The sequence below is a fragment of the Callorhinus ursinus genome, unplaced genomic scaffold, assembly GCF_003265705.2.
Source record: "Callorhinus ursinus isolate GAN/ISIS: 27379988/994484 unplaced genomic scaffold, GSC_fseal_2.0 scaffold16, whole genome shotgun sequence".
Classification (NCBI taxonomy): domain Eukaryota; kingdom Metazoa; phylum Chordata; class Mammalia; order Carnivora; family Otariidae; genus Callorhinus; species Callorhinus ursinus.
Window position 1 is genome coordinate 30,123,721 of NW_027397078.1, and position 25,388 is coordinate 30,149,108.

Below are 25,388 nucleotides of genomic sequence, written 5' to 3' on the forward strand. Positions count from 1 at the left end.
CTGGGTTGTATTCTGATGAAAAAGGTATTGCTTGTTTACAAAGCGGTATTCTTAACTGGTCCGCCCAGCAGCACAGGTTTTGAACACATTTAAAACACAATATTGTACCCCTAAGAAAAGAACAGAACGGTACCAGTGACATTGATGGGAATAATGCAGGAAGAAATCACTTGGGCATCTTGTTTCATCTTCTCCTCTGGTGTTGGGAGAGGCAGTGCTTTGCTCCAGTTGGTCTGCTTGTCCAGCGTGGAGGGGATATTGTGTACTGGGTTTTTCGGCCTCTGCCCTAACATGACATCTGTATCTTCATCCTCCGGGGGATGGGACTGCAAATGAAGTACATTCAGACTTAGCCAGAATGGTTTATATGTGAGCACACATATTGAGGAATTTCGCAGTTAAGAACAGTGAGGTCAGAAATAAGCTTTTAGGTCAAAGGAAGAAGTCCTAGAAATAGTTAGTAAGCGCCAATAATTGAAAGTTATAATTTCAATAGTCAAGCGACACAAAAGAAAAAATGGACTTAATAAACATGCTTTTCAGGTTAAATGGAATTAAGAGGAGAGACAAGGTAGCCATAGGACCCCAACTTCAAAACTGAAGAAAAATCTTAGTCTTTAATCCAGTGACAGGTAGATTCTGGATATCCATATATTGCTAATGAAAGTCTCGAGAGCTCTAGATGACTGGGATCAAAGGGCGAAGATGATTTAGATGCCTATGAAAGGTTCAGAAAACGTGCCAGAAAACCTGGAGTCAGGAAACATTCCAGAACACATCACCAGAAGGACAAGCCTATCTAATCTGAGAGGCTGGCTTAAATCACAAGGAGTTAATTTTACTGCAGGACTGTGGTTTTTGTGAATAACATTTCAAAAATGCAGTTTCATCAACACTGTGTGCACATGGAAAAGCAGCTCCCCTCCCCCACTTACTATAGTGGAAAATACAAAAGCAGTTAATGGAGAGAAAGATTCAAGAGTTTCTTTTTCAAATTCGGAAGAGTAAAGGGTCTTCATTTCTTTCAGCTTTTGCAGTGGGAAGCTTTTCTTCTAGTTGTGGAGTTAGAGGCCTTGACTTCTGTATGACATTTGAAAATTCTCCATCCAAGCCCTTGATAGATATTAATATTATCTGCCTTTTATTTCAGGGCAGGGCTCCTAACCCAGATTATTAAAAAGCCTCCATTCCAATTTTGATTTCAGGGTTGGGCTTCTAAACCAGATTATTAAAAGACCCAGTTTTCACCACTGACCCTAGTTTTCTTTCTTTCCATAATTTGGAGGAAGGTGAGTGTTTGTATAAAATAAATATTTTTCCCTCTTACTCCAGTTAAGTTTTAACTGGAGTAAACTCCTAAAGTCATGAAAAAATTTCTCATCCTCACCTTTGGAAGCATCATGTCCTGCTGACTCAGGATTTCACATATTGTCAAACTGTTCTCAGGTCCTCTTACAAGATTCCAGAGCCACTTGTTTAAGTTAACCCCCCAGCTTTTGCTTACCTTGTCAGAGGTATCTGCAAAGCCCCCCAACACACCCAACAGGATATGATTCCCCCCCTTGAGAAAAATGTGTTCGCCATGAACATTTTAGTAAAACATTGCAACCTTCTTTCTCTCTCCAGCTTTTGTGCAGATTCCCAGTGAAGCGAATAGCTCAAATAAAGTTGGAGCACAAAAGACTTTGTTTCCTAGGTAACTTCCAAAAAGAAAAAAAAAAAGTTTGGTGCATGCAAAAAGAGAGACAGAAAAAGAAGGAGAAAGAGCAGGAGCTGGAGAGAAACCCCCACCACCAGAGGCCACATTTTGTAGGCGATTCCTTCCTTGAATAACAATGGACTGAGAAACAAAGAAAGAATAGTGACCTGACTAAAGGCTCTGACCAGCAGCCAAAAGCACGTTTTATTTAATGGCGACAGGGACGACTGGCTGCCAGAGAATCCTTTTGTTCTATTCTCTTTTTTGATTTGAGAAACCGAACCTGTATTTACAGTTCTGATAAATATAGGGCAAAGTTGGAATCACTTTCCTTTGAACTATAAGGTCCAGGAGTGGCATTAGGTGATGCCCATCTTGAACAGAGCCTTAATTGCAATTTAGGGGGGGAAAGTAAGTGGGAAAGAAAGCCAATGACATGGCTGTCTAAATGATATTTAATTCAAGTTAGGAAAATATCACTCTTGAAGGAGATTTAGAAGAATACCTGTTAGTTAGAAACAACAGAGTTTGCCATAGTTAAAAGAGAGAAGAAAGTGTCTGGAGAGAATGGGATAGGGCTGTGATGGAATGTTCTCAGAACCAGTACCTTTCTACTCCATGGGGTCATGTGGCAACACTCAGTGGGGGAGGGCGAACGGGTGCTGTTAAACTATGAACATGAAATGCAAAAAAAGGAAAAATTAAAAACATGTACACAACACACAGTACGTCCTGGTTAAGCCAAATCTAAAACATTAATGAATGAATATACTGGGATGACTCCCTCCCTTCCTTCCCTCCGTATCTGTCCTTATTTTATGAGAAATAGCATAAAAAATAGTGGCTAAGAGCACGGACTTTGGAGCTCAACTGTCTGAGTTCAAATCCTGGTTCTACCATTTATTTGCTCTGTGACCAGGGACAGTTACTCAGCCTTTCTAAGGTCAGTTTCCTCATCTGTAAGTTAGGGCAATAATAGCATCTGTCCATCCTCCAGGGCTGTTTTGAGGATTAAATGAGCAAGTCGACAGAATAGACTGTGAAGAATGGTGGCACTTAATAAGCTCTGTACGTTTGTCAGCTACTACCCCTGCTGCTGCTACTATTATTATTACCCTTACCTTGTAGCTGTGCCATATCTGTGACATTGACTTTGCAAATGGTAACTTTCCTTTAGATCCCAGTCCCATTTGTTAATTTGGGAAAGACTGAATTCGTCTCTTTCCTTAGAGTGAGTTTATTTTCCTGTGAACTACTTGGAAGAAAATTCCCTGTGTGCACTTTCTTCATCCAGGCTGCTTAAAATTTGCCTCTTCCTCATATTCATAGACCGTATTTGAAGATAGGGCTGGGTTCAAGGGCATGTGACAGAGCCCCACACTCAGAAGGACACCATGCTTTTTTGAGTAAGGGGCCCTGCACCTTCATTTTGCACTGGGCCCCACAAATGATGTAGCCCATCCTGTTTGGAGAATAATCAGGTAACTAGAATCCCCTTTTCAGGATCTACTGAGAAGGACATTGAAACTGTCTTAAACTCTAAACCATGTCAGCTGTGGATTCAATTAGGCCTCTGTTATAGCACTTTCCATATAGCATTGCTTTAACGTAACCTGAATTCTTCCTGGATGTGTCTTTTTCTTCTATTAGATTATGAGTTCTTAGGGGTCAGGAGCCATATTTGATTTTCTTTTCAGTTTTCCATGATGCCAGCAAAATGCCTCCTCATCGTAGGAGTTCAACAAATTATTGGTACACTGGAATGATATGAGCCCTGTGTGTTTTAGCAGTGTTGGGAAACCCCAAAAAAGTAAGGTTTGTCCTCAAGATATCAGGAGGAAGCAGACACCACAGAATCCAAGGGTACTGACCATCTTAATGCAAGTAGGTGAAAACAAATAGAGGAAAACACAAGCAACGTTTGGTTCCATCAGAGGCTCAGTATTAATATATTCCAGTTCTAAATATTCTTAAGCCTATGGCAGACATCTGTTTTGGAGGTGGAACACTCAAGGTCTAATTCTATTCTAAGTTTCTAAATTTTAAGTGACAGGGTTGCTCATTAATTTTTAAGCAAAGCAAATGCCATTTCCTCAGGCCCAGTTGACTTTGATCTAGATGTTATTTAAGACAAATGATTTTCTAGGGTCTATGGCTCCCTCACTGAAAATGATCATTTTGACAGATGTGCTGTATGTGGCCTGAGTTCAGACATTAACCTGGCTCTCTCCTAAGAATCAGTCACAGATAGTCATGTGTAGGTCTCAAGTAAGACCCCGGGGTATGCAAAGTAGAGAGCAAACTCATGGAAGCAGGAGAAAGGGAGCCCGAAAGCAAAGTCTGTATGGTAAAGGAACCTGTTTCCAAGAAACCAAAGGCTCTGGTGTCTCATGAAAGGATTTAAAAAATTACACAGCAGAAAACTGCAGGGCATAAAACATATTAATGATACTAATATTAATATATTAATTCTGGTAGTTTGTCTTTAATCTTTTTTTATGATTTTTTATTGTTATGTTAATCACCACACATTACATCATTAGTTGATGTAGTGTTCCGTGATTCATTGTTTGTGTATAACACCCAGTGCTCCATTCAGTACGTGCCCTCTTTAATACCCATCACCAAGCTAACCTATCCCCCCACGCCCTCCCCTCTAGAACCCTCACTTTGTTTCTCAGAGTCCATAGTCTCTCATGGTTCGTCTCCCCCTTCGATTTCTCCCCCCCCTTCATTTTTCCCTTCCTGTTATCTTCTTTTTTTTTTTTAAACATATAATGTATTATTTGTTTCAGAGGTACAGGTCTGTGATTCAACAGTCTTACACAATTCACAGCGCTCACCATAGCACATACCCTCCCCAATGTCTATCACCCAGCCACCCCATCCCTCCCACCCCACCACCACTCCAGCAACCCTCAGTTTGTTTCCTGAGATTAAGAATTTCTCGTATCAGTGAGATCATATGATACATGTCTTTCTCTGATTGACTTATTTCGCTCAGCATAATACCCTCCAGTTCCATCCATGTCATTGCAAATGGCAAGATTTCATTCCTTTTGATGGCTGCATAATATTCCATTGTATATATATACCGCTTCTTCTTTATCCATTCATCTGTTGATGGACATCTTGGCTCTTTCCATAGTTTGGCTATTGTGGACATTGCTGCTATAAACATCAGGGTGCACGTAGCCCTTCGGATCCCTACATTTGTATCTTTGGGGTAAATACCCAGGAGTGCAATTGCTGGGTCATAGGGTAGCTCTATTTTCAACTGTTTGAGGAACCTCCATACTGTTTTCCAGAGTGGCTGCACCAGCTTGCATTCCCACCAACAGTGTAGGAGTGTTCCCCTTTCTCCGCATCCCCGCCAACATCTGTTGTTTCCTGACTTGTTAATTTTAGCCATTCTGACTGGTGTGAGGTGGTTTCTCATTGAGGTTTTGATTTGGATTTCCCTGATGCAGAGCGATGTTGAACACTTTTTCATGTGTCTGTTGGCCATTTGGATGTCTTCTTTGGAAAAATGTCTGTTCATGTCTTCTGCCCATTTCTTGATTGGATTGTTTGTTCTTTGGGTGTTGAGTTTGATAAGTTCTTTATAGATTTTGGATACTAGCCCTTTATCTGATATGTCATTTGCAAATATCTTCTCCCATTCTGTTGGTTGTCTTTTGGTTTTGTTGACTGTTTCTTTTGCTGTGCAAAAGCTTTTTATCTTGAAGTCCCAATAGTTCATGTTTGCCCTTGCTTCCCTTGCCTTTGGCAATGTCTAGGAAGAAGCTGCTGTGGCTGAGGTCGAAGAGGTTGCTGCCTGTGTTCTCCTTTAGGATTTTGATGGACTCTTGTCTCACATTTAGGTCTTTCAACCATTTGGAGTCTATTTTTGTGTGTGGTGTAAGGAAATGGTCCAGTTTCGTTCTTCTGCATGTGGCTGTCCAATTTTTCTTTAATCTTCTAAGTCAGCTCTCCTATTGAGTATTTTTTCCAGGAGTGAGGGATGAGGAGTGGTTTTTAGTTTTCATCAGTTTGAGAACCACCCCCCCCCATGCCATTAAATAAGTACGAGATAACATTTGGAAATGACTAAGGACGGCAAGTCCAGAGAGAGACTGTTCTTTTTTGGTCAACCATTGTTAAGTCAGGGTCTCTGTAGGTTACACTCCACTGAAAATTCCTTCTCAGCTAATCCGCCTCTCCACTATTTTGATAGGAGCTCCAACCTCCAGCTTGTGAAGGCTGAAACTAGGTACTCTGGAGCTTGTGTGTGGAAGGACTTTGTTCTTTGGTTCTACCACCACAACAGAAGCACTTGAGCTCCTCTAAATGATCTGTTGATTTAGAGTAGTTAAGCTTATAATCTTGAAATGGACTTTAGTTTTATTTCTGCCATGAAATTAGTAACTGCTTAAGTGTAGTGTTTTAAAGCATTTCTTTCCTGGGTGTTTGGTCAAAAGAAGTAAAATAGTTCTGATTATTTCTGATTAGACTTTTATATGGTGAATGCAATAATCAGTTCCTAGAATTTTTTTCTAAAATTACCTAAGAAATAAAACTGAAAGAGAACTGCTACCTCAGGGCATCTCTGCATGGCCCAGCATGCCACTCCTTAACCAGTGCGCATGGATAAGGTGAGGAAAAGCTGCATGCTGATCAGACTTGTATGAATTAAATTATCCTTTAAGGACTCTATTTAAATGAATCCTTTTGCTTATTCTTAGTAAGACCTGTAAGGGCAGAAACCATTTCTTGTTCCTAACTGTATTCCTACTGCCTTGGTAATGCTTAAATAAAATTTGTTGTCCTGGCAGCTAGCACCCCCATGTGCCTAGCATAAGCAAACAAAAATCCTCTCAAAAGAAATAATATCAGATGATCTCCACAGATAATCTTTCAGTACAACATCCAGCACAAAGTCAAAGATAACAAGGCAAGGAGGAGATGAGATGGCATGAGCAAGGAGCATCCCAAACAATAGGTAAAACAGAAGCGGACTCGTAGGACGCTCCTGCTTTTGGAATTACACTGCACACAGGAGTAGCAGTGAACAGCCTTGGCTTCCCCAGAAGAAGTGTGTGGGAAGCCTCTTAGACCACTCATTGATTCATTCAAGAACATTTCTCTGAAGGTCAAAATCAGCCCCCGGGGGAAACAAATTGTCACCTGAAAAATGGTATTTCTTTCATCACTATACAGTTCTTTTGGCTTTTCTGTACTTTCAGATTTTTTCATAATGTTGGAGAAAAACACACACATAAAAATTTCTCTTTCTTTTTCCAGGCTCCCATTCTGGCCCTCCTACCCCTGATTTTGAGAGGCCTTAGCCTCCAAGATGCACCATTTTAGAATCATCCACCACTAGTCTTGCGCATCCTGTTCCTGACAAAAGATGCTTCTTTGATGCTTTCACCCCATTTCTGTCCCTGCTGGCCCATAATTTACACTCTCAGATCCTTTCCCTACCTGCCCATGAAACTGAGTCAACGAAAGTTAGAGTTACATACTTACAGTCAGTGTTCAGAACAAGAAATAACACATTATTAATTTCTTCACTTTTGTGGCTATGAACAAGCATTTCTCCAAACATCTCAAGATTTTTCCCAACCTTTCTCTTATTGCCAAAAGAAAAATATAATCCCTCCACATTTTACTTCTTTTGGGTTTTATTTAATATGCTGATGGGAGCTTATTTTGTTTCTAGACTCTCCAAAAGACATCTGTTAAAATGTTGTGGGTATTTCAGCAGGAAATGTTTTGAAAATCTGGCTTTAGTGTGTGATCTAACTGATAACACGTGGCATTTATAGCAGCTGACTTTCAGAGCTGATTCATTACTATCGTGCTGTCTTAAACATGAGAAATATTAACTAGAGAATGGATGCTGTGGTATGCTTGAATATAGGAATAAAACTTCAGAGTGAAGATGTCCACTGCAAGCCACATGGGTTCCTAGTCAGGGGATCTAGGACCTTATTTTCATTCTACCCTGGGGCTTATTTGTCCTTAGACCAGGTCCCTGCATTTCTGCACAGGTTATGGCCTATCTGTGAGATGGGGGGGGAACTTGTCTGCCTCAGATTTTTCTTTACTGGAGTGTGTGAATGTGTTGCACATAAACATGAAGTGCCTTGATCTTTCTGGAAGGCTTAAAGGAATCTGGCAATACCTTCTTCACTTAGCACTCTTCCTGCTGCGATTACATTAGCACTTTCATTCCATGACACTGTCCCAGAGTCTCCTATTGGCTGGCATTATGCTCTTCCAAACATGTTTAATAACATCATTTCTGGCACATACTGTACTTCTCCCTTTCCTCTCTTCTCAACTCCAACATTTACCAAAGTGAATAACCATGGGAAAACAGAATGAAGTAAGTAAAAGTTTAGGGGGCAGCCTGTGTTTCTCTCCTAAGCCTTTCTTCCCTTTCCTGGTGTTTCCTTTCCCCCATTCTCTCCCAGGCAGCCAGGGCCTTCATGCTTCCCCAGAGGGCTGGAACGCAGCACCCCCAAGTGCCCAAACCCTTCACACTGCACTCCCAGCCAGCCAAGAGGCTTGACAGAAGCCCACAAATGCATTCACATTAATGTGCTGAGAACTCCTAGTGAGAAGCCCAAAGGAACACAGCTCTGAGGCAGAATTGTGGATAGCAGTTATAGGCCAGGTGCCTACTAAGTTCTTCTTTTAACCACTTTATACATTACTATCTATTTAAGACACCAAAATGCATAAATATTCAGGACTAGGAAAAATGGCCTTATCATTGATAAGTTTCCTTTTCAAATCATACCTTTATTTCTCTTCCCTGACAGATATTGCCACCACCACTCCCTCAACTCTCCTGAGAAGCACTTGGCGAAAGGAAATATACAAAAGGCTGATAAGCATATGCATAGGCCCTCAACATCATTTCTCATCAGGAAAATTCAAATGAAAACCACAGGCACATAGTGCTATATACTAGAGGGGCTAAAATTGAAAAGATCAATAATAACAAGTGTTGGCAAAGATGAAGAGCAACTAGAACTCTCATAAATTGATAGGGTAAGTGTAAAATGGGATAGCCACTTCAGAGACTGGCAGTATCTAACAAACCTAAACATATGTCTCCCCTGTAATTCCCTCTTAGGTATATGGAGGTAAGAAGAATGAGTATGTCCACAAAAACCCTTGCACAAAAATATGTATAGCAACTTTATTCGTAAAAGTCCCCTCCAAAAGTCCTCACAACTAGAAACACCTCAAATATCTACCAACAACAGAATGGATAAACAAATTGGGGACTACCGTGTTCATATAATGCAGTACTGCCCAGTAATAAGAAAGAACACGGTATTGATACATGCAACATTGACCTCAAAAAAGTATGTGGAGTGAAAGAAGCCAAACACAAAAGAGTATGTGCTCATTCACTTCTGAATCCCATCCTGCTGATAGTCTTATAGATGTGTTGGGTATGAGATCGGCCCCTAGTGAGCAGAACTTGAATGCAGTGGCAATGGTGCAGTTCCCACCACAAGAGAGGCTTTGTGGAAGACAGCATGTAACTGCCAAGAATCTCTCTCTCCTTTTGATCTCAGCTGGAACTGAAGGAAAATTCTTTGGGTGATGGAATGCAAAATGATTTTATATATTTTAAAGTTCAGGAACACTTTGCTTAATGGTGTTCTACTAATGAAATGATTTAAATGTGCTGAGCATAACAAAATTCTACTTTGAAGCATGTGTGGAAGGTAGTCCCCACGTGAATGGAAAAGAGGGCTCCAGGGGGGCCAGGAGGGAGACCACTTCCAGCTGCTGCTCCGTCATTTATTCACAGGAATTGCTCTGGACTGTCAAGGGGAACATAAAACAAGGCCCACTGGACCGTGATCAGTGTGATGTTGATGCCAGTGAGTGTCTTATTCATCCCCTGTGGCCAGCTTTGCCAATTAGTGGGGTCACTGCCAAGGGCCATTCAGTATCAGTCCTCAAAGGTTGCTAGCACCAAATAAAAGACATGAGTGGGGAAAAGGCAGGCCAGGCTTTGAAGTGGAGGGAAGAAGGCGGCTTCAAACTGCTGCAGATGCCACAAATACCCTCCCCAAATCACAGGAGCAGGCAGCATTCCTCCCTCGCCCTCCTGCCTTGCCCTCAGCTGGAAGCTCCAAGGTGTGTAGTAACTGAAGAGATGTTGTAGATTTGGTCTCACTCCAAGTGACACTTTTCCCTTGTAACTCACTCCAGCTGTGGCAAGAGCTCAGCAGGGTCATACTTAACCTTACCACAGCAAATTTTTTAAAAAATAAGAAAAAACCTTCTCATGCACAAGCCATGCATGTTCCACCTTTATTTTTTACCTCCCCCGCCCCTTTTTGAGTGACTTTTTAAAATATAGCTCTATGAGCGTTATCACATGCATAGACTCATGTAACCCTCCCACTATCAGGATTCAGAACATTTCCATTACCTCAAAAAGGTCCCTTGTGCTATCCCTTTAGAGTCATAGTCTCTCTCCACTCTTAGCCCCTGGCAACCAAGAACCTGTTCTCCATCATATGGTTTTGTCTTTTTGAAAGTGTCATACAAATGGAATCATACCTTTTGAGACTGGCTTCTTTCACTCAGCACAATGTCTTTGAGATCCATCCAAGTTGTTGTGTGTATCAGTAATTCATTCCGTTTTATTGTGAGTACTATTCCATCGTCTGCTTATACTTAGAACAGTGAAATGTCTCAGGTGTGCAAGAAAACGTGAATCTGAGCATATTCCGCAACGATGTGTACAAAGAAGTAATTTTATTCGCTGCTCCACAGCCAGGCTCACGTTTTAAAAAGAAAGAATTACAAAACTAAAATCTGCAATAAGGAATTTTCTTTATTTCTCACAATATTCGATATTAACCGGACTTGTTGGCTAATGCTGTCATTAGCTATTGTGTTGCCTCTTCAGCTGTTGTCTGTCAGCTGCACATCTATTCTTCTGCACTCCGCTCTGTCGGTACTCTGAAAATAACATTTCTTTCTCACCAGCTGCTCCCTAGTGGGTTCTGTCCCAGGCGTGTCAGCTCCTTTCGGCAGTTACTATCTCTGTGTCGCCTCCGTTTCCCGTTTGCTGTGTCAGTTTTACAGTACCTTCCCTATACTGAGTTCTCTCTGTTAAAATAACTGGTATGGATTCTGTGTTCCTGGCTGGACCCTGACTGGTGAGGTACATGGTGCCAGGCTTTTACCCCTGGCGTGCTTGTGTCTAAGACACCTAAAGTACTTGCTACCACTGGTTCCTTAGCCTATGAGGAAAACAGGAACCAGTGTGATGTTCCATGGGGTGTCGAGATGATAATGATCTCTGCACCTTATGGCAGAGGACAGGAGAACTGATGTTGCCTCAAAAGCAAACTGCTTCTGGTGATTCTCAGAAATGGGTATAGAGGGAAAAAGTATTTGGTGGGGTCAGTAGCTGTATAGTTCCACGTCCTAGGTGCTGTGCTGACTTGCCCCAAGGAGCATACCATATCACAACAGCAGCTACAAGTCAAGTCACAAGTTACTTATAGCCAGTCTCCAAGGTCTGTCTACCTTTTGCAAGACCACACAGCTGAGTTAAATGGAGCATGTGACAGGCATCACCACTCCTGTAGTCTTACATTTGAAACTAATGTCAGGCTCTTCTCTCCCTACTTTACCAAGAAGAAACCTCTAGAAATTGAAGAAGTTTTTCCTATATACACACGGCCTGGTATCTTCCTAAAGCACTGCTCTTTCTGATCATGTTATTTCTGTGCTCAAAACTCTTCAATAATTTCCTATGTCTGTGGAATAGATTCATACGTTTTAGTCTGACATTCAAGGTCCTTCAAGATCTGGTGTATTGAAGCACTGCAGCCAAACCAAAGTATTTGAATTTATGTATACACACTTCATTTTCTCCCGCCTATGTGAGCTTGCTCTCATGGTTCCCTCAGCCTATAATCCTTTTCTTCCCAGTGTACATATTGAAATTCTACCCCATCCTTCAAGGCCTTTTCAGATGCTCCCTTTACCATGAAGTTTAATCCTAACATCCAACCCCATTCTAACACCACATACCAGTTAGGTGTTAATACCTTATACTTAATAACATACGATTTTCTCTAGTATCCCATGTATTCTGGATGGCAGAAATTATGTCTCTCATTTTTGTGTCAGTTAATTTTTTTTTCAAAATGAAGGAATAAATAAGAGGCCACAGTGGGAGAGAGGGCATTCCAAGTGGAGATACTGTTTTGAGAATGCAGGATATTTTCTCAAGAAGCACGTGGAGTTTGGTTTGGCTGAGGTCTAGGGTCTGTGCAAAGGATTTGTGGGAAGTCCGTCTGGAAAGGAAAGTTAAGGACTGGATCGTACAGAGGCTGGAGAGTTGGGCTAAGGATTTGAACTTTTTAGGCAGAATGAAGGAATTGAAGGTTTAGGATTAGGGAAGAATTTTTATGTCAGAGATTCTCATACCAACGTTAGAATTTTTCTTAATTGATTTAAAGGAGCAAACTGGATGAGATAAAGGAAAACATTTAGACTGAAGCAAGAGAGACTTAATTTGGATGGACAGAACCATTTTGAGACAGGTCATAAAACAACAGAATATTTCTGAGAGAGCTTGCAGAACTATGAAGATATTTTATAAAAGCAAAACACGACCTGTCTAGGACACTGTGGTATGTATAATTCTTTTACAACAAAGGAAAGGCTTGGTCAGCATTTCTCAGTCTCAGTCTTGTAAACCAATAGAATATCAGAAATCTCTAGTGAGGACTCATGGGGAAAGAGGAGGGGAGAGTCTGGGTGAGAGGAGACAGAGCTGGGGATGGAAGAGAGTGAGGCGGTGAGAAAGCTCTTTATCTCAGGGCAGGTCAAATACTGTTGAAATGCGCCCCCTGCCAGCTCTAGTCTTTAAGCCCTCTCTTGGCTCCGAACTCCACTCCCAGTCTTGTCATTCTTCTGTAAGCCAGTTTAGTTTTTCTCAGAAGCTGCTTTCTCATAAGACTTATTTTCTTCTTCTTGATAGAAAATGGAAGAATGAACACGGTCATTGTTTATAGCTCTGGACTATGACCAAGGGGGTCTGGGTCCTAGTTTGAGTGATTGCCTTCATTTACTTCCCAGTAAGGCTGTTGGAATGTCCCCTGTCCTTCAGATGCACCTCCTTGGTAAGAAGAAAAGTATGATTTGACAGACTTTTATTTTAAAATCCCTGGATGCACAGTGTGATAAGTTAGAAAACTATCAGGCTATGAAATGACAAAGAATCCCTGATATTCTTCCAGGCTAATTTTATGAAGTCTGACAAAGAGGGTAACTGAACACAATATGGTGGAATGAGTTAACTGTCAATCCTGATGATAAGGATTGAGGCCTTGGTGTTCCTCGGGAACCTGATCAACCTTTGCCATAGGGCTCCATCTCATGTCAAGCTTCATCATCCGCTACCACAGAGACCATTAGATATTCTAGCCCTGGATCACTGATGAAGGTTGGAGAGCGATGCTTGATGAAATTGCTGGAGCATATTACCACATTTCAGGAAGGATGATTTCTGTGCTTTTCTGTCTAGACCTCAGAATCTAAGCAGGGACTTAGACTCCAAGGGTCCCCACAGACCTGACTGCAAGCTGAATGCAGCAATAGGAGATGTTTCAGCTCAAGTGCTGACTTTGATCAGTAGCGGCTATCTGGACTGTGTGGGAAAGATTGCTACGATCTATTGGGAATGCCTGCCTTAGGCTTGCATGGGGGAAGAGCAGGTCAATGTCTCATGTATTTGAGGCCCATATCTGGGCCTGGACCAAGGGACCTTACTGATGAGAACAGATGAGCTGGACATCCCATTCAGCAGAGGATAAGGGCGAGCTGCTATGACAGATTGTCTCCACACTCTGAAATGGGAATCTATGCCATGAGGATGCCCTAGGGGCCAAAGTGTCATGTACCATAGCAACTTCTAATTATCTTAGATTAGATTCTTTGTGGTCTTCTGAATTTTGCTATTTAAAGAAATTACAAACTAAGCATGTCCTGGATGAACTTACTTTCTCCAGAAGCCATATATCTATCATAGGCACTGGTGTACAAGTCCCAACCCAGGAACTGTGGAATATTTATGGCTAAGTGTGTGTGTGTGTGTGTGTGTGTGTGTGTGTATTTTAACTTTCTATTTTGAAATAATTAATACACAGAAGTTGCAAAAGTAGTAGAGAAGATTCCCATATATTCTTTATCCAGCTTTCCCTAATGTTAACATCTTACATAATCATGGTACATTTATTGAAAGCAGAAAATTAACATTGATGAATACTATTTACCAATTTATTAACCTTATTTGGCTTTTACCAGTTTTCCTACTAATGTCCTTTTTCTGGTCCAGGATCCAATCCAGGATCTCACATTGCATTTAGTTGTCAAATCTCCTTAGTGTCCTTCAGTTTGTGGTAATCCCTCAATCATTGCTTTAATGACCTTGACACTTTTGGAGAGTACTGGCCTATTATTTTCTAGAATGTTCCTTAATTTAGGGTTGTCTGACATTTTCTTATGATTAGATTGAAGTTACACATTTTTGTCAAGAATCCCACAGAAGTGTCATCTCATTGCATTATAGCAGGAGATTCATATACAGCTGTGCCCTATTGCTGCTGATGTTAATTTTGATCACTTGGCTAAGACGGTGGCTGTCGGCTTTCTGCAGCTAAAATTACTGTTTTCTGTTTGTAATCAACAAGTATCTTGTGGGGAGAAACTTTGAGATGATGCACACATCCTATTTCTCAACATAGTCTCACCCAACTAATTTTAGCATTCATCGATGATTATTGCCGATAAAAATTGTTACTGTCATATTTGGTTAATGGTGATTTTTAAAATTTATATCGATACTTCTCCATTTATTAATTAGAGCTCTTCTGTAAGGAAGAAATACCCTGCCCCATGCATGTATTTATTTATTTATCCCAATTTGCTTATATCAGTATAAACTCAGGGATATTTATTCTCTGAGTTATAATCCATTACTATCATTATTTTGTTGCTCAAAGTGTCCCAGATTTAGCTATTGGGAGCTCCTTCAAGTTGGCTTCTGTGCCCTTTTGACATGCCTCCTATTATTTTTTGAGCACTTTCTTGCTTTTCAGCATCTTAAGATATTCTAGGCTTATCTTACATTACCCCTGGCCCAGCCCTTGAATAAATTTCTCCAAGGATCCCTGGTTTATCTTTTTAGAGAATGGTATTTAGAAGGAAGATGTAATGAGGTGCCTGGGTGGCTCAATTGGTTAAGTGTCTGCCTTCAGCTCAGGTCATGATCCCAGGGTCCTGGGACTGACCCTCTCATCAGGCTCCCTGCTAAGCAGGGAGTTGTTGTCAAATCTCCTTAGTGTCCCTCTCCCTCTGCCTGCCACTCCCCCTGCTTGTGCTCTCTTGCTCTCTCTCTGTCAAATAAAAACATAAAATCTTTAAAAAAAAAAAAAAAAGAAAGAAAGGAGATGTGGGCAGTAGATGTGCTCAATGTTACCAGAGTATCATTGCTTCTAAGGCCCTCTCAGATGACAGAGCTAAGAAATATGTTTGTATACTTGTACATGCACATATACACATATTTATTTTATGCCTATTCATCTGCATATACATGTATATATCTCTCTCTGTGTTTGAGAATATATGTATGAATTTATACTGATATTTTAGATGTAATCCAACACCAAAGGATTCATTCTAGACTTTCCCCTTTCTTTATTTGTAACTCCTTTCTCTAGCAGTGACAAACTCATTATCATTATTCACAACATATTTGCTCAATCCTATCATGCACATAAAGTAGTTTCAGAATTCCTAGTTCATTCTCTTGTGAAGAACAAATTTACCAACTAGAGTACAATATTTGTGTACAGTTCCTTTTGTCTTTAGTGTTCCACTGTTGCTTCAGGTGCAGCCACTCCTAGAGGAGCTCCCACTTGGGGATGGGGCCTCCATCATTACTGTGAGGTAAAGAACTAGAGATCAAGGAGACCAGCTTTTCCCACAGTCAGATCACCCACCTCTACAGCCAGTTCTCCAGCCTGGACAAAGGCGAGAATGGGGTCCTCAGCTGGGAAGATTTCCAGCTGATTCCAGAATTTGTCATCAACCCACTGGGGGCCAGCTCATTAGTGCCTTCTTTCCAGAGGGAGAAGACCAGGTAAGCTTCCACTGATTCATAAAAACTTTGGTTCATTTCCAACCCACTGAATATAGTGCAAAGAGCCAAGATAAGAATGGACCAGAACCACTCAACAGCTGAAGTAACGAACTATACTTTGCTTTTTGGCTATATGATTTGGATAAAGATGACAGGATCTCCCACAATGAGCTGTCCAGGTACTATGCATGATGGATGGAGTGAATATCCTAGATGAGCAACTAAGCAGCATCATAGGACCATCCAGGAGGCTGATCAGGATAGGGATGGTGCCATATCTTTTGCAAAATTTGTTAGGGTTTTGGAGAAAGTGGGCATAGAACAGAAAGTCAGCATCCAATTTCTTGACTAAAAAGCTGAGACCAAACTGTTCCTTGCTCCCTAGCATTTAAAAACTGGAACTTGAGAGTCCTCCTGTCTACCAGCCCCCACTCTACCCTATCATCCCCTTTCTGCCAAGATACCACTGCTGTTGCAAGACAATCCCATGTGTGCTCTGTTAACACAAACCTGCCTTTGGCATAAACAGGACATTACAGAATGGCACACCCAGCCTATTTCTCTTCAGTATCCATTCACCTGTTCCCCATTTATAAATATCATCTCCCCCAGTTATGCTGCTGAATGTTAAATGTCCATCCTGTCTGAGAAAGAGAGGGAGGGAGGGAAGGACTCTTGCCAAAAACCGGCCAAGCAAGCTTTCCCTGGGTGTAGACTATAGCCATGCTGCCTTCCCTTCAGCTAGGTTTCAGCATGCTCCTACAAACTTTTCCGCATGTCCTTTGCTCCTCTGTCACCCAGCATGCCATTCACTTGATCTTTCAGTCTTCCTGCTTTTTATTATGCCCTGAGTTCCCTCTGTTTTACCTGGCACCCCAAGCTATGCCTGTTAAATACATATCTAACATGATAAGATGGTTCGATGGTCTCGCAGTTTTTATCTACCTTTGCTCATAAATAAGCCTCTGGGATGTTATCTCCCCAGGACCTTTTTGGGAATCAGCATTTGTCTCAGAGAATATGACCATTTCTTGGTCCCCTGCACTCTGCTCTGTCATCAAAGGGCTGCTGGATGGAGATGTTTGTCTTAAAAGGTGAAAGATGTCAAGCCAAACTTCTAGGTGGCTTGCCCAGGTCCCTCAACGTCAGGCCTCTGATTCTCCATGCATAGAGTACCAAATGGCTACTCTTATTCTTCAGAAAATAGCCATATGCCTGCAGGTTTGCTCAGCTTGGGGGCACTGTCACCACCAGAGTGGCTGCTCTGGCAGTATGCTTGGGGATCTTCTCATGGGTTTTTGAACAAGGAGGTAGGGCACCCTAAAAGCCGCCTGTATTCCCATCTCTGCTGCATGGTTTATGCCTCAGTGTTGCATGCCCTGGGGTGTTTTTCACTTCACATTTCCAAGTAGAAAGGTTAGAGTTACAGAGGTGCCTAATTTATCTGTCCTAAGAGATTTAAAGATCATCCTCAGGATCCTGAAGGTTTTTGCACTTGGCAAATGATTATGCTAGAAGCCATAGTCCACTCCCAGTGGAGCTCCAAAGCATTGACTGTATTGTCACATTAGGTGCCTGGTTACATTGACTAACTACCTCCTTGTTTAGATTACTGTTAATCTCTTAGAAACATCGGGTCTGGCATTGGTGGCACAATACGATGTGGCATTATAGACCTTTCAGCAAGCCAGAGCAGCTTATTTGCCCAAGTCAGCTTCAAGACCTCACTGAATCAGACAGTTGCCATCTTAATGTCCAAGTCTGTTCATTCATATATCTGCCCGTGGCTAACTTCCCCTGACTCATCACTTGCTTGTTTGTTTCCTTGCTTTGGAAGGAAGATGTGTACCCAATTCCTTAGGAAGGGAATGGCTAAAGAATATCACTGCAAAGGAAAGGGAGAGGGATGGGGAACAGAGGAGCAGCCAGGTGGGATGGTTGAAGTATAAATGAATGAGGAGTTCTGTAGAAATATCATTCTGGCTTTGTGATCAAGTGAGGTAATATAGGAATCATACAAAAGAGAATTTTCTGATACTTATCTATCAGTACCTCAGAGGCTCTTTGACTTGGTTATTTAAAGTTCCTAAGTTTATGGCTTTTCCCTCTTTTGGTGTTTGAAAACTGTTTGAATGCATGGTTATGCCTTATTGTTCTATTTAAAATTATATTCATCAATCCATTAATAAATATTCTTGGTTAAAATGAAACAAAACAAAAACACTTCTTTCCAGAGTTACTTAGGTTTAGCTATATTCTTTCCCACCTCCTTCAGTGTAATTATGATATTCATTTGAAATATAGTTAGGTTTATTTGTTACTGTTTGCTTTTCATTTTGGGCTCTCCTCACATTCTGGTTCATATTATTTATTTATTGGGGGAGCTGGTATGTAAAAAATTACCTGGGTTCCAAGAGTTAGACCTACCCAAAAAATATACTCAGAGAAGAGTCACTCCTTCAACTCTACTGTCTCCTTCCCATCCCCCATTCTTTCTAGTCTCTTGCCACTTAACCCCTGTTGGTAAAACAATCTCATTAGTTTCTGATTTGTCCTTCCTGTACAGTTTTGCAATAATGCCTGTTTTGAAAAAGCAGGTTTGTGCCAATGTGATTGATATATCTTAGAGAACAGTTTGAGCTTCATGCGAATTTCGTGTTTGCTTATGGACAGTTTCACGCATGAGACATTCTAGGTGAATCCAGAACGTGCACCCAGCTGACCTGAGCTGGGTAAGAATACCTAAAATGCACATACTTCAGACATCTCTGAGTTCCCCTGGTTCACCCGTGTCTTAGAAGCCACACCCATCCACACTTGGGGTTACAACCTTCCACCCCTTTGCACCAATTCACAAGCTACAGCCATCCTGATCCCCATTCCACAAGCAAACTTAAGGGCTTTTTCTAGGTAAAGTGATATGTTTATTGTATATTTCTTAACTAATGTCTAAAATTGTGTTACTGCTTTTATTAGGTTCCTCTGTGTGTGTGTGTGTGTGTGTGTATGTGTGTGTGTGTGTGTGATAGAAGAAGTTTATTGGGTGTTGTATCCTGTGTTCCCCATAAACCTTCTGGTTTTTATTGTGGAATTTTGCATAGTGTGGAGATTTTTAGGGATGAATATATTGTGTTACAGCAGAATTGACTTTCTTTAAAGACTATTTCTTTTACACAAGTAAGTGAGTACCTGTATATTTTCTTCTATATCCTTTTTTCTTACATGAAGGGTAGCATACAATAGACATTCTTTTGAGCTTTGCCTTTTTAAAAAAGATATTTAACTTTATGTTTAAATTTTTTATTTGAGTATAGTTGACACCAGCTTAGTGATATGACAAGTCTATACATTACGCCATGTTCACCACAAGTGTAGCTACCATCATATTATTATATTGCTATTACAGTATCATTGACTGTGTTCCTTAGGCTGTCCCTTTTATTCTTATGACTTACTCATTCCATAACTACAAGCCTGTATCTTCCTCTCCTCTTCACCAATTTTGCCCAACCCCCCCACAGCCCTCCCCTCTGGCAACCATCAGTTTGTTCTCTGTATTTATAGGTCTGATTCTGCTTTTTGTTAATTCATTTATTGGTTCTTTTTTTTTTTTAGATTCCCCTTATGAGTGGAATCATATGGCATTTGTCTTTCTTAGTCTTATTTCACTTAGCATAATATCCTGTAGGTCCATCCATACTGTCTCAAGTGGCATGATGCCATCCTTTTTTGTGGCTGTGTGATATTCCGTGTAGATGGATCTTGTGTTTTTTTACTATGCTGTTTTTATTTTTACTTTTTTAATTTTTTAAAAAGATTTTATTTATTTATTTGACAGAGAGAGACACAGTGAGAGAGGGAACACGGCAGGGGGAGTGGGAGAGGGAGAAGCCGGCTTCCCGCGGAGCAGGGAGCCTGATGCGGGGCTCAATCCCAGGACCCTGGGATCATGACCTGAGCCGAAGGCAGACGCTTAACGACTGAGCCACCCAGTTGCTCCTTTTTAAATTTAATTTTAAATTTATTTTAATTCCAGTATAGTTAACATACAATGTTATATTAGTTTTAGGTGTACAATATAGTGATTCAGCAATTCCATACACGACTCAGTGCTACTCATCATGACAAGTGCATGACAAGTGCACTCTTTAATCCCCTTCACCCCCCTCCACCTCCCTTCTGGTAACCATCAGCTTGTTCTCTACAGTTAAGAATTTGTTTTTTGGTTTGTCTCTTTTTTCTTTGTTCGTTTGTTTTGTTTCTTAAATTCCGTGTATGAGTGAAATCATATAGTATTTGTCTTTCTCTGATTTATTTTACGTGACATTATATCCTCTAGATCTATCCATGTTGTTGCAAATGGCAAGATTTCATTCTTTTTTATAGCTGAGTAATGTATATATATATACCACCTCTTCTTTATCCATTTGTCTATTGGACAATTGGTTGCTTCCATAATTTGGCTATTGTACATCATGCTGCCATAAACATAGGGGTGCATATATTTTTTCGAATTCGTATTTTTGTATTCTTTGGGTAAATACCCAGTAGTGGAATTACTGGATTATATGGTAATTCTAATTTAATTTTTAGAGGAACCTCCATACTGTTTTTCACAGTGACTGCACCAGTTTGCATTCCCAACAGTGCACAAGGGTTCCTTTTTCTCCACATCCTTGCCAACACTTATTTCTTGTCTTTTATTTTAAGACATTCTGACAGGTATAAGGTGATTGTGGTTTTGATTTGTATTTCCCTGATGATTAGTGATGTTGCACATCTTTTCCTGTGTTGGCCATCAATATGTCTGCTTTGGAGAAATGTCTGTTCAGGTCTTCTGCTCATTTTTAATTGGATTGTTTATTTTTTGGTTTTGAGTTATATAAGTTTTTCATATATTTTAGATACTAGCCCTTTATTGGATATGCCATTTACAAATATCTTCAGTAGGTTGTCTTTTAGTTTTGTTGAGTGTTTCCTTTGCTGTGCAGAAGGTTTTTGTTTTGAGGTGGTCCAAATAGTTTATTTTTCCTTTGTTTCCCTTGCCTCAGGAGACAAATCTAGAAAAATGTTCCTATGGCCGGTGTCAGAGAAATTACTGCCTGTCCTCTCTTTTACAGTATTTATGGTTTCAGGTCTCATATTTAGGTCCTTAATCCCTTTGAATTTATTTTTGTGTATGGTTTAAGAAAATGGTCCAGTTTCATTCTTTTACGTGTAGCTGTCCAGTTTCCCAGCAGTATTTGTTGAAGAGACTTTTTCCCACTGCATATTCTTGCCTCTTTTGTTGAAGATTAGCCATATAATCGTGGGTTTATTTCTGGGCTCTCTGTTCTGTTATCTATGTATCTCTTTTTGTGGCAGTACCATACTGTTTTGATTACTATAGTTTTGTAGTATATCTTGAAATCTGGGATTGTGATACCTCTAGTTCTGTTTTTTTTTTTTAAAGATTTTATTTATTTATTTGACAGAGAGACAGTGAGAGGGGGAACACAAGCAGGAGGAGTGGGAGAGGGAGAAACAGGCTTCCTGCCGAGCAGGGAGCCCGATGCAGGGCTCTATCCCAGGACCCTGGGATCATGACCTGAGCTGAAGGCAGATGCTTAACGACTGAGCCACTAAGGCACCCCAGTTCTGTTCTTTTTTAGGATTGCTTTTGACTATTTGGGGTCTTTTGTGGTTCCATACAAGTTTTAGGATTATTTGTTCTAGTTTTGTGAAAAAATGCTTCTGGCAGTTTGATAGGGATTTGCATTAAATCTGTAGATTGCTTTGGATAGTATAGACATTTTAACAGCGTTTGTTCTTCTGGTTCATGGGGATAGAATATCCTCATTTGTCTCATCTTCAATTTCTTTCATGAATGCTTTAGAGTTTTCAGAGCACAGCTCTTTTACCTCCTTAGTTGAGTTTATTCCTAGGGATTTTATTATTTTTGGTGCAATTGTAAATGGGACTGTTTTCTTAATTTCTCCTTCTGCTACTTCATTATCAGTGTATAGAAATGCAGTGGATTTCTGTATATTGATTTTGTATCCTGCAACCTTACTGAATTCACTTATCAGTTCTAGTAGTTTTTTGGTGGTCTTTCAGGTTTTCTGTACATAGTGTTCATGTCATCTGTAAATCATGCAAGTTTTATTTCTTCCTTACCAATTTGGATGCCTTTTATTTCTTTTTGTTGTCTGATTGCTGTGGCTAGGACTTCCAGTACTATACTGAATAACATTGGTGAGGGTGGACATTCTTGTCTTGTTCCTGACCTTGAGGGAATAGGTCTCAGTTTTTTTCCCATTGGTATGATGCTAACTGTGGGTTTTTCATATATGGCCTTTTTTATGTTTAAGTATGTTCCCTCTAAACCTACTTTGTTGAGGTTTTTATCATGAATGGATGTTATAGTTTGTCAGATGCTTTTTATGCATCTATTGAAATGATCATAAGGTTTTTTTCCTTTCTCTTGTTGATGAGATGTATATTGATTTATAAATAGTGAGCCATCCATGCATCCCTAGAATAAATCCCACTTGATCATAGTGAATGATTTTTTAATGTATTGTTGGATTCTATTTCCTAATACTTTGTTAAGTATTTTTGCATCTATGTTAATCAGAGATATTGGCCTGTAGTCCTCTTTTTTTGTAGTGTCTTTATCTGGTTTTGGTATCAGGGTAATACTAGCCTCATAGAATAAATCAGGAAGCTTTCCTTCCTCCTCTATTTTTTGGAATAGTTTGAGAAGAATAGGTATTAACTCTTCTTTAAATGTTTGGTAGACTTCACCTGTGAAACCACCTGATGCTGGACTTTGGTTTGTTAGGAGTTTTTTGATTACACATTCAATTTCATTGCTGATAATCAGTCTGTTCAATTTTCTATTTCTTCCTGATTCAGTTTTGGAAGGTTATATGTTTCTAGGAATTTATCCATTTTTTTTTTAGGATGTCCAATTTGTTGGTGTATACTTTTTCATAATATTCTCTTTTAGTTCTTTGTATTTCTGTGGTGTTGGTTGTTATTTCTCCTTTTTTATTTCTGATTTTGTTTTGAGTACCCCCCCCTTTTTTTGATGAGTCTGGCTAAAGGTTTATCAATTTTGTTGATCTTTTCAAAGAACCAGCTCCTGGTTACAGTGATTATTGTTTTTTTTTAGTTTCCATTTTGTTTATTTCCGTCCTGATGTTTATTATCTCCTTCCTTCTACTGGTTTTGGGTTTTGTTTGTTCTTTTTCTAGCTCCTTTAGGTGTAAGGTTAGGTTGTTAATTTGAGATTTTTCTTGCTTCTTTATGTAGGCCTGTATTGCTATACACTTCCCTCTTAGAACAGCTTTTTCTGCATCCCAAAGATTTTGTACTTTGTGTTTTCATTTTCATTTGTCTCCATGTATTTTTTTTTATTTCCTCTTTGACTTTTTGGTTGACCCCATCATTAACCAATAACATAGCATGTTATTTAACCTTCATGTATTTGTGTTCTTTCCAGATTTTTTCTTGTAGTTGATTTCTAGTTTCATAGCTTTGTGGTCAAAAAAGATGCACGGTATGACTTCAGTCTCTCTGAATTTGTTGACACTTGTTATGTGGCCTAACATGTTATCTATTCTGGAGAATGTTCCATGTGCACTTAAAAGAATGTGTATTATGCTGTTTTAGGATGGAATGTTCTGAATATATCTGCTAGGTACATTTGGTCCAATGTGTCATTCAAAGCCACTGTTTCCTTGTTCATTTTCTGTTTGGATGATCTATCCATTTATGTAAGTGTGGTGTTAAAGTCCCTTACTATTATTGTATTACTATCAATTATTTGCTTTATGTTTGTTATTAGCTGCTTTATGTATTAGGGTGCTACCATGTTGGATGCATAAATATTTACAATTATTATATCTTCTTGTTGGATTGTTCCCTTTATGATTTATAGTGTCCTTCTTTGTCTCTTGTTATAGTCTTTGTTTTAAAGTCTATTTTGTCCGATATTAGTATTGCTACCCTGGCTTTCTTTTCACTTCCATTTGTATGATAAATGCTTTTCCATCCCTTCACTTTCAATCTACATATGGTTTTAGGTCTGACATGAGTCTCTTTGTAGGCAGCATATAGATGGTCTTGCTTTTTTATCCATTCCGTCACCCTATTTCTTTTGATTGGAGCATTTAGTACATTCACAAAGTAATTATTGACAGGTGTGTGCTTATTGCAATTTTGTTACCTTGTTTTATGGTTGTTTTTGTAGTTCTTCTCTGCTCCTTTCATGCTGTCTTCACACATGATTTGTTGGCTTTCTTTAGTAGTATTCTTGGATTCCTTTGTCTTTATTTTTTACATGTCAATTACTGGTTTTTCATTTGTGGTTACCATTAGGTTTGTATACAACATCTTCTGCATATAGCACTTTTTGATATTGAGTTGATAGTCACCTAAGTTTGAACCCATTCTTTACAGTCCTCCCCCCAACATTTTGGGTAAATGGTATCATACTTTACTTCTTTTTATTTTGTGAATCCCTTGACCGATTTTTATAGATATACTTATTTTTACTAGTTTTGTGCTTCCTACTTTTTTTTTTTTTTACTCGTATGGTCTTTCGTTTCCACTGTTGAGTCCCCCTTGACATTTCGTATAGGGCTGGTTTAGTGGTCATGGTTTCCTTTATTGTTTGTCTGGGAAACTCTATCTCTCCTTTTAGTCTGAATGATAGCCTTGCTGGACAGAGTATTTTTGGCTGCAGGTTTTTTTCTCTCAACACTTTGAGTATACCATGTCACTCCCTTCTGGCCCACAAAGTTTTTGCTGAAAAATCAGCTGATAGCCTTTTGGGGTTTCCCTTGTATGTAACTGTTTTCTTTTTTCTTGCTGTTTTTAAAATTCTCTCTTCATCATTAGTTTTTGCCATTTTAATTACTATGTCTTGGTGTGGACCTCCTTGGGTTGATTTTGTTGGGGGCCCTCTGTGCCTCCTGGATCTGGATTTCTGTTTTCTTCCCTAGATTTGGGAAGTTTTCAGCTATTATTTCTTCAAATAAATTTTCTGCCCCTTTTTCTCTCTTCTCCTTCTGGGACCCCTCGAATGTTAATATTCCTAGGCTTGATGGTGTCCCTCAGTTCCCTTAATCTATTTTCAGTTTTTATTCTTTTTTCTCTCTACTATTCCGCTTGATTGCTTTCCATTACTCTGTCTTCCAGGTCACTGATCTGTTCTGCTTTCTCTAGTCTACCATTTATTCTATCTAGCGTATTTTTTATTTCAGTTATTGAGTTCTTCATTTATGATTGGTTCTTTTTTATGTTTTCTATCTCTTTGTTGAGGGTCTCACTGAGGTCCTCCACTCTTTACTCAAGTCCAGTGAGAATCTTTATGACAATTACTTTAAATTCTGTATCAGGCATATTACTTATCTCTGTTTTGTTTAGCTCTCTTGCTTCAGTTTTGTCCTTTTCTTTCATTCAGGATGTATTCCTGGGTCTTCTCATTTTGTCTAACTCTCTGTGTTTTGTTTTTCC

General features: G+C 39.7%; 1 protein-coding gene, 1 long non-coding RNA gene and 1 pseudogene across 4 annotated transcripts in view; 2 read left to right on the top strand and 1 right to left on the bottom strand.

The window, feature by feature from the left end:
• LOC141374286 (uncharacterized) overlaps window positions 1-25,388 on the top strand; it is a 54,782-nt gene that overhangs the window by 15,403 nt on the left and 13,991 nt on the right. Inside the window, exon 3 of the long non-coding RNA XR_012381055.1 lies at window positions 8,512-8,743. This is a non-coding gene — a long non-coding RNA (uncharacterized lncRNA). The remainder of the gene's footprint in view (window positions 1-8,511; window positions 8,744-25,388) is intronic.
• The window catches only part of NHS (NHS actin remodeling regulator), a 349,306-nt gene that overhangs the window by 14,335 nt on the left and 309,583 nt on the right, over window positions 1-25,388 (bottom strand). For 2 of the 3 annotated variants that reach the window (XM_025857843.2, XM_073902041.1), the window contains 2 exons: window positions 2,307-2,369; window positions 134-326 (listed from right to left, as the gene is read on the bottom strand). In XM_025857843.2, coding sequence (XP_025713628.2) covers window positions 134-326; window positions 2,307-2,369 — 256 coding nt within the window. The remainder of the gene's footprint in view (window positions 1-133; window positions 327-2,306; window positions 2,370-25,388) is intronic. The other variant, XM_025857844.2, reaches the window with a different exon arrangement.
• LOC112812900 (calcineurin B homologous protein 1 pseudogene) lies at window positions 15,667-16,236 on the top strand (annotated as a pseudogene).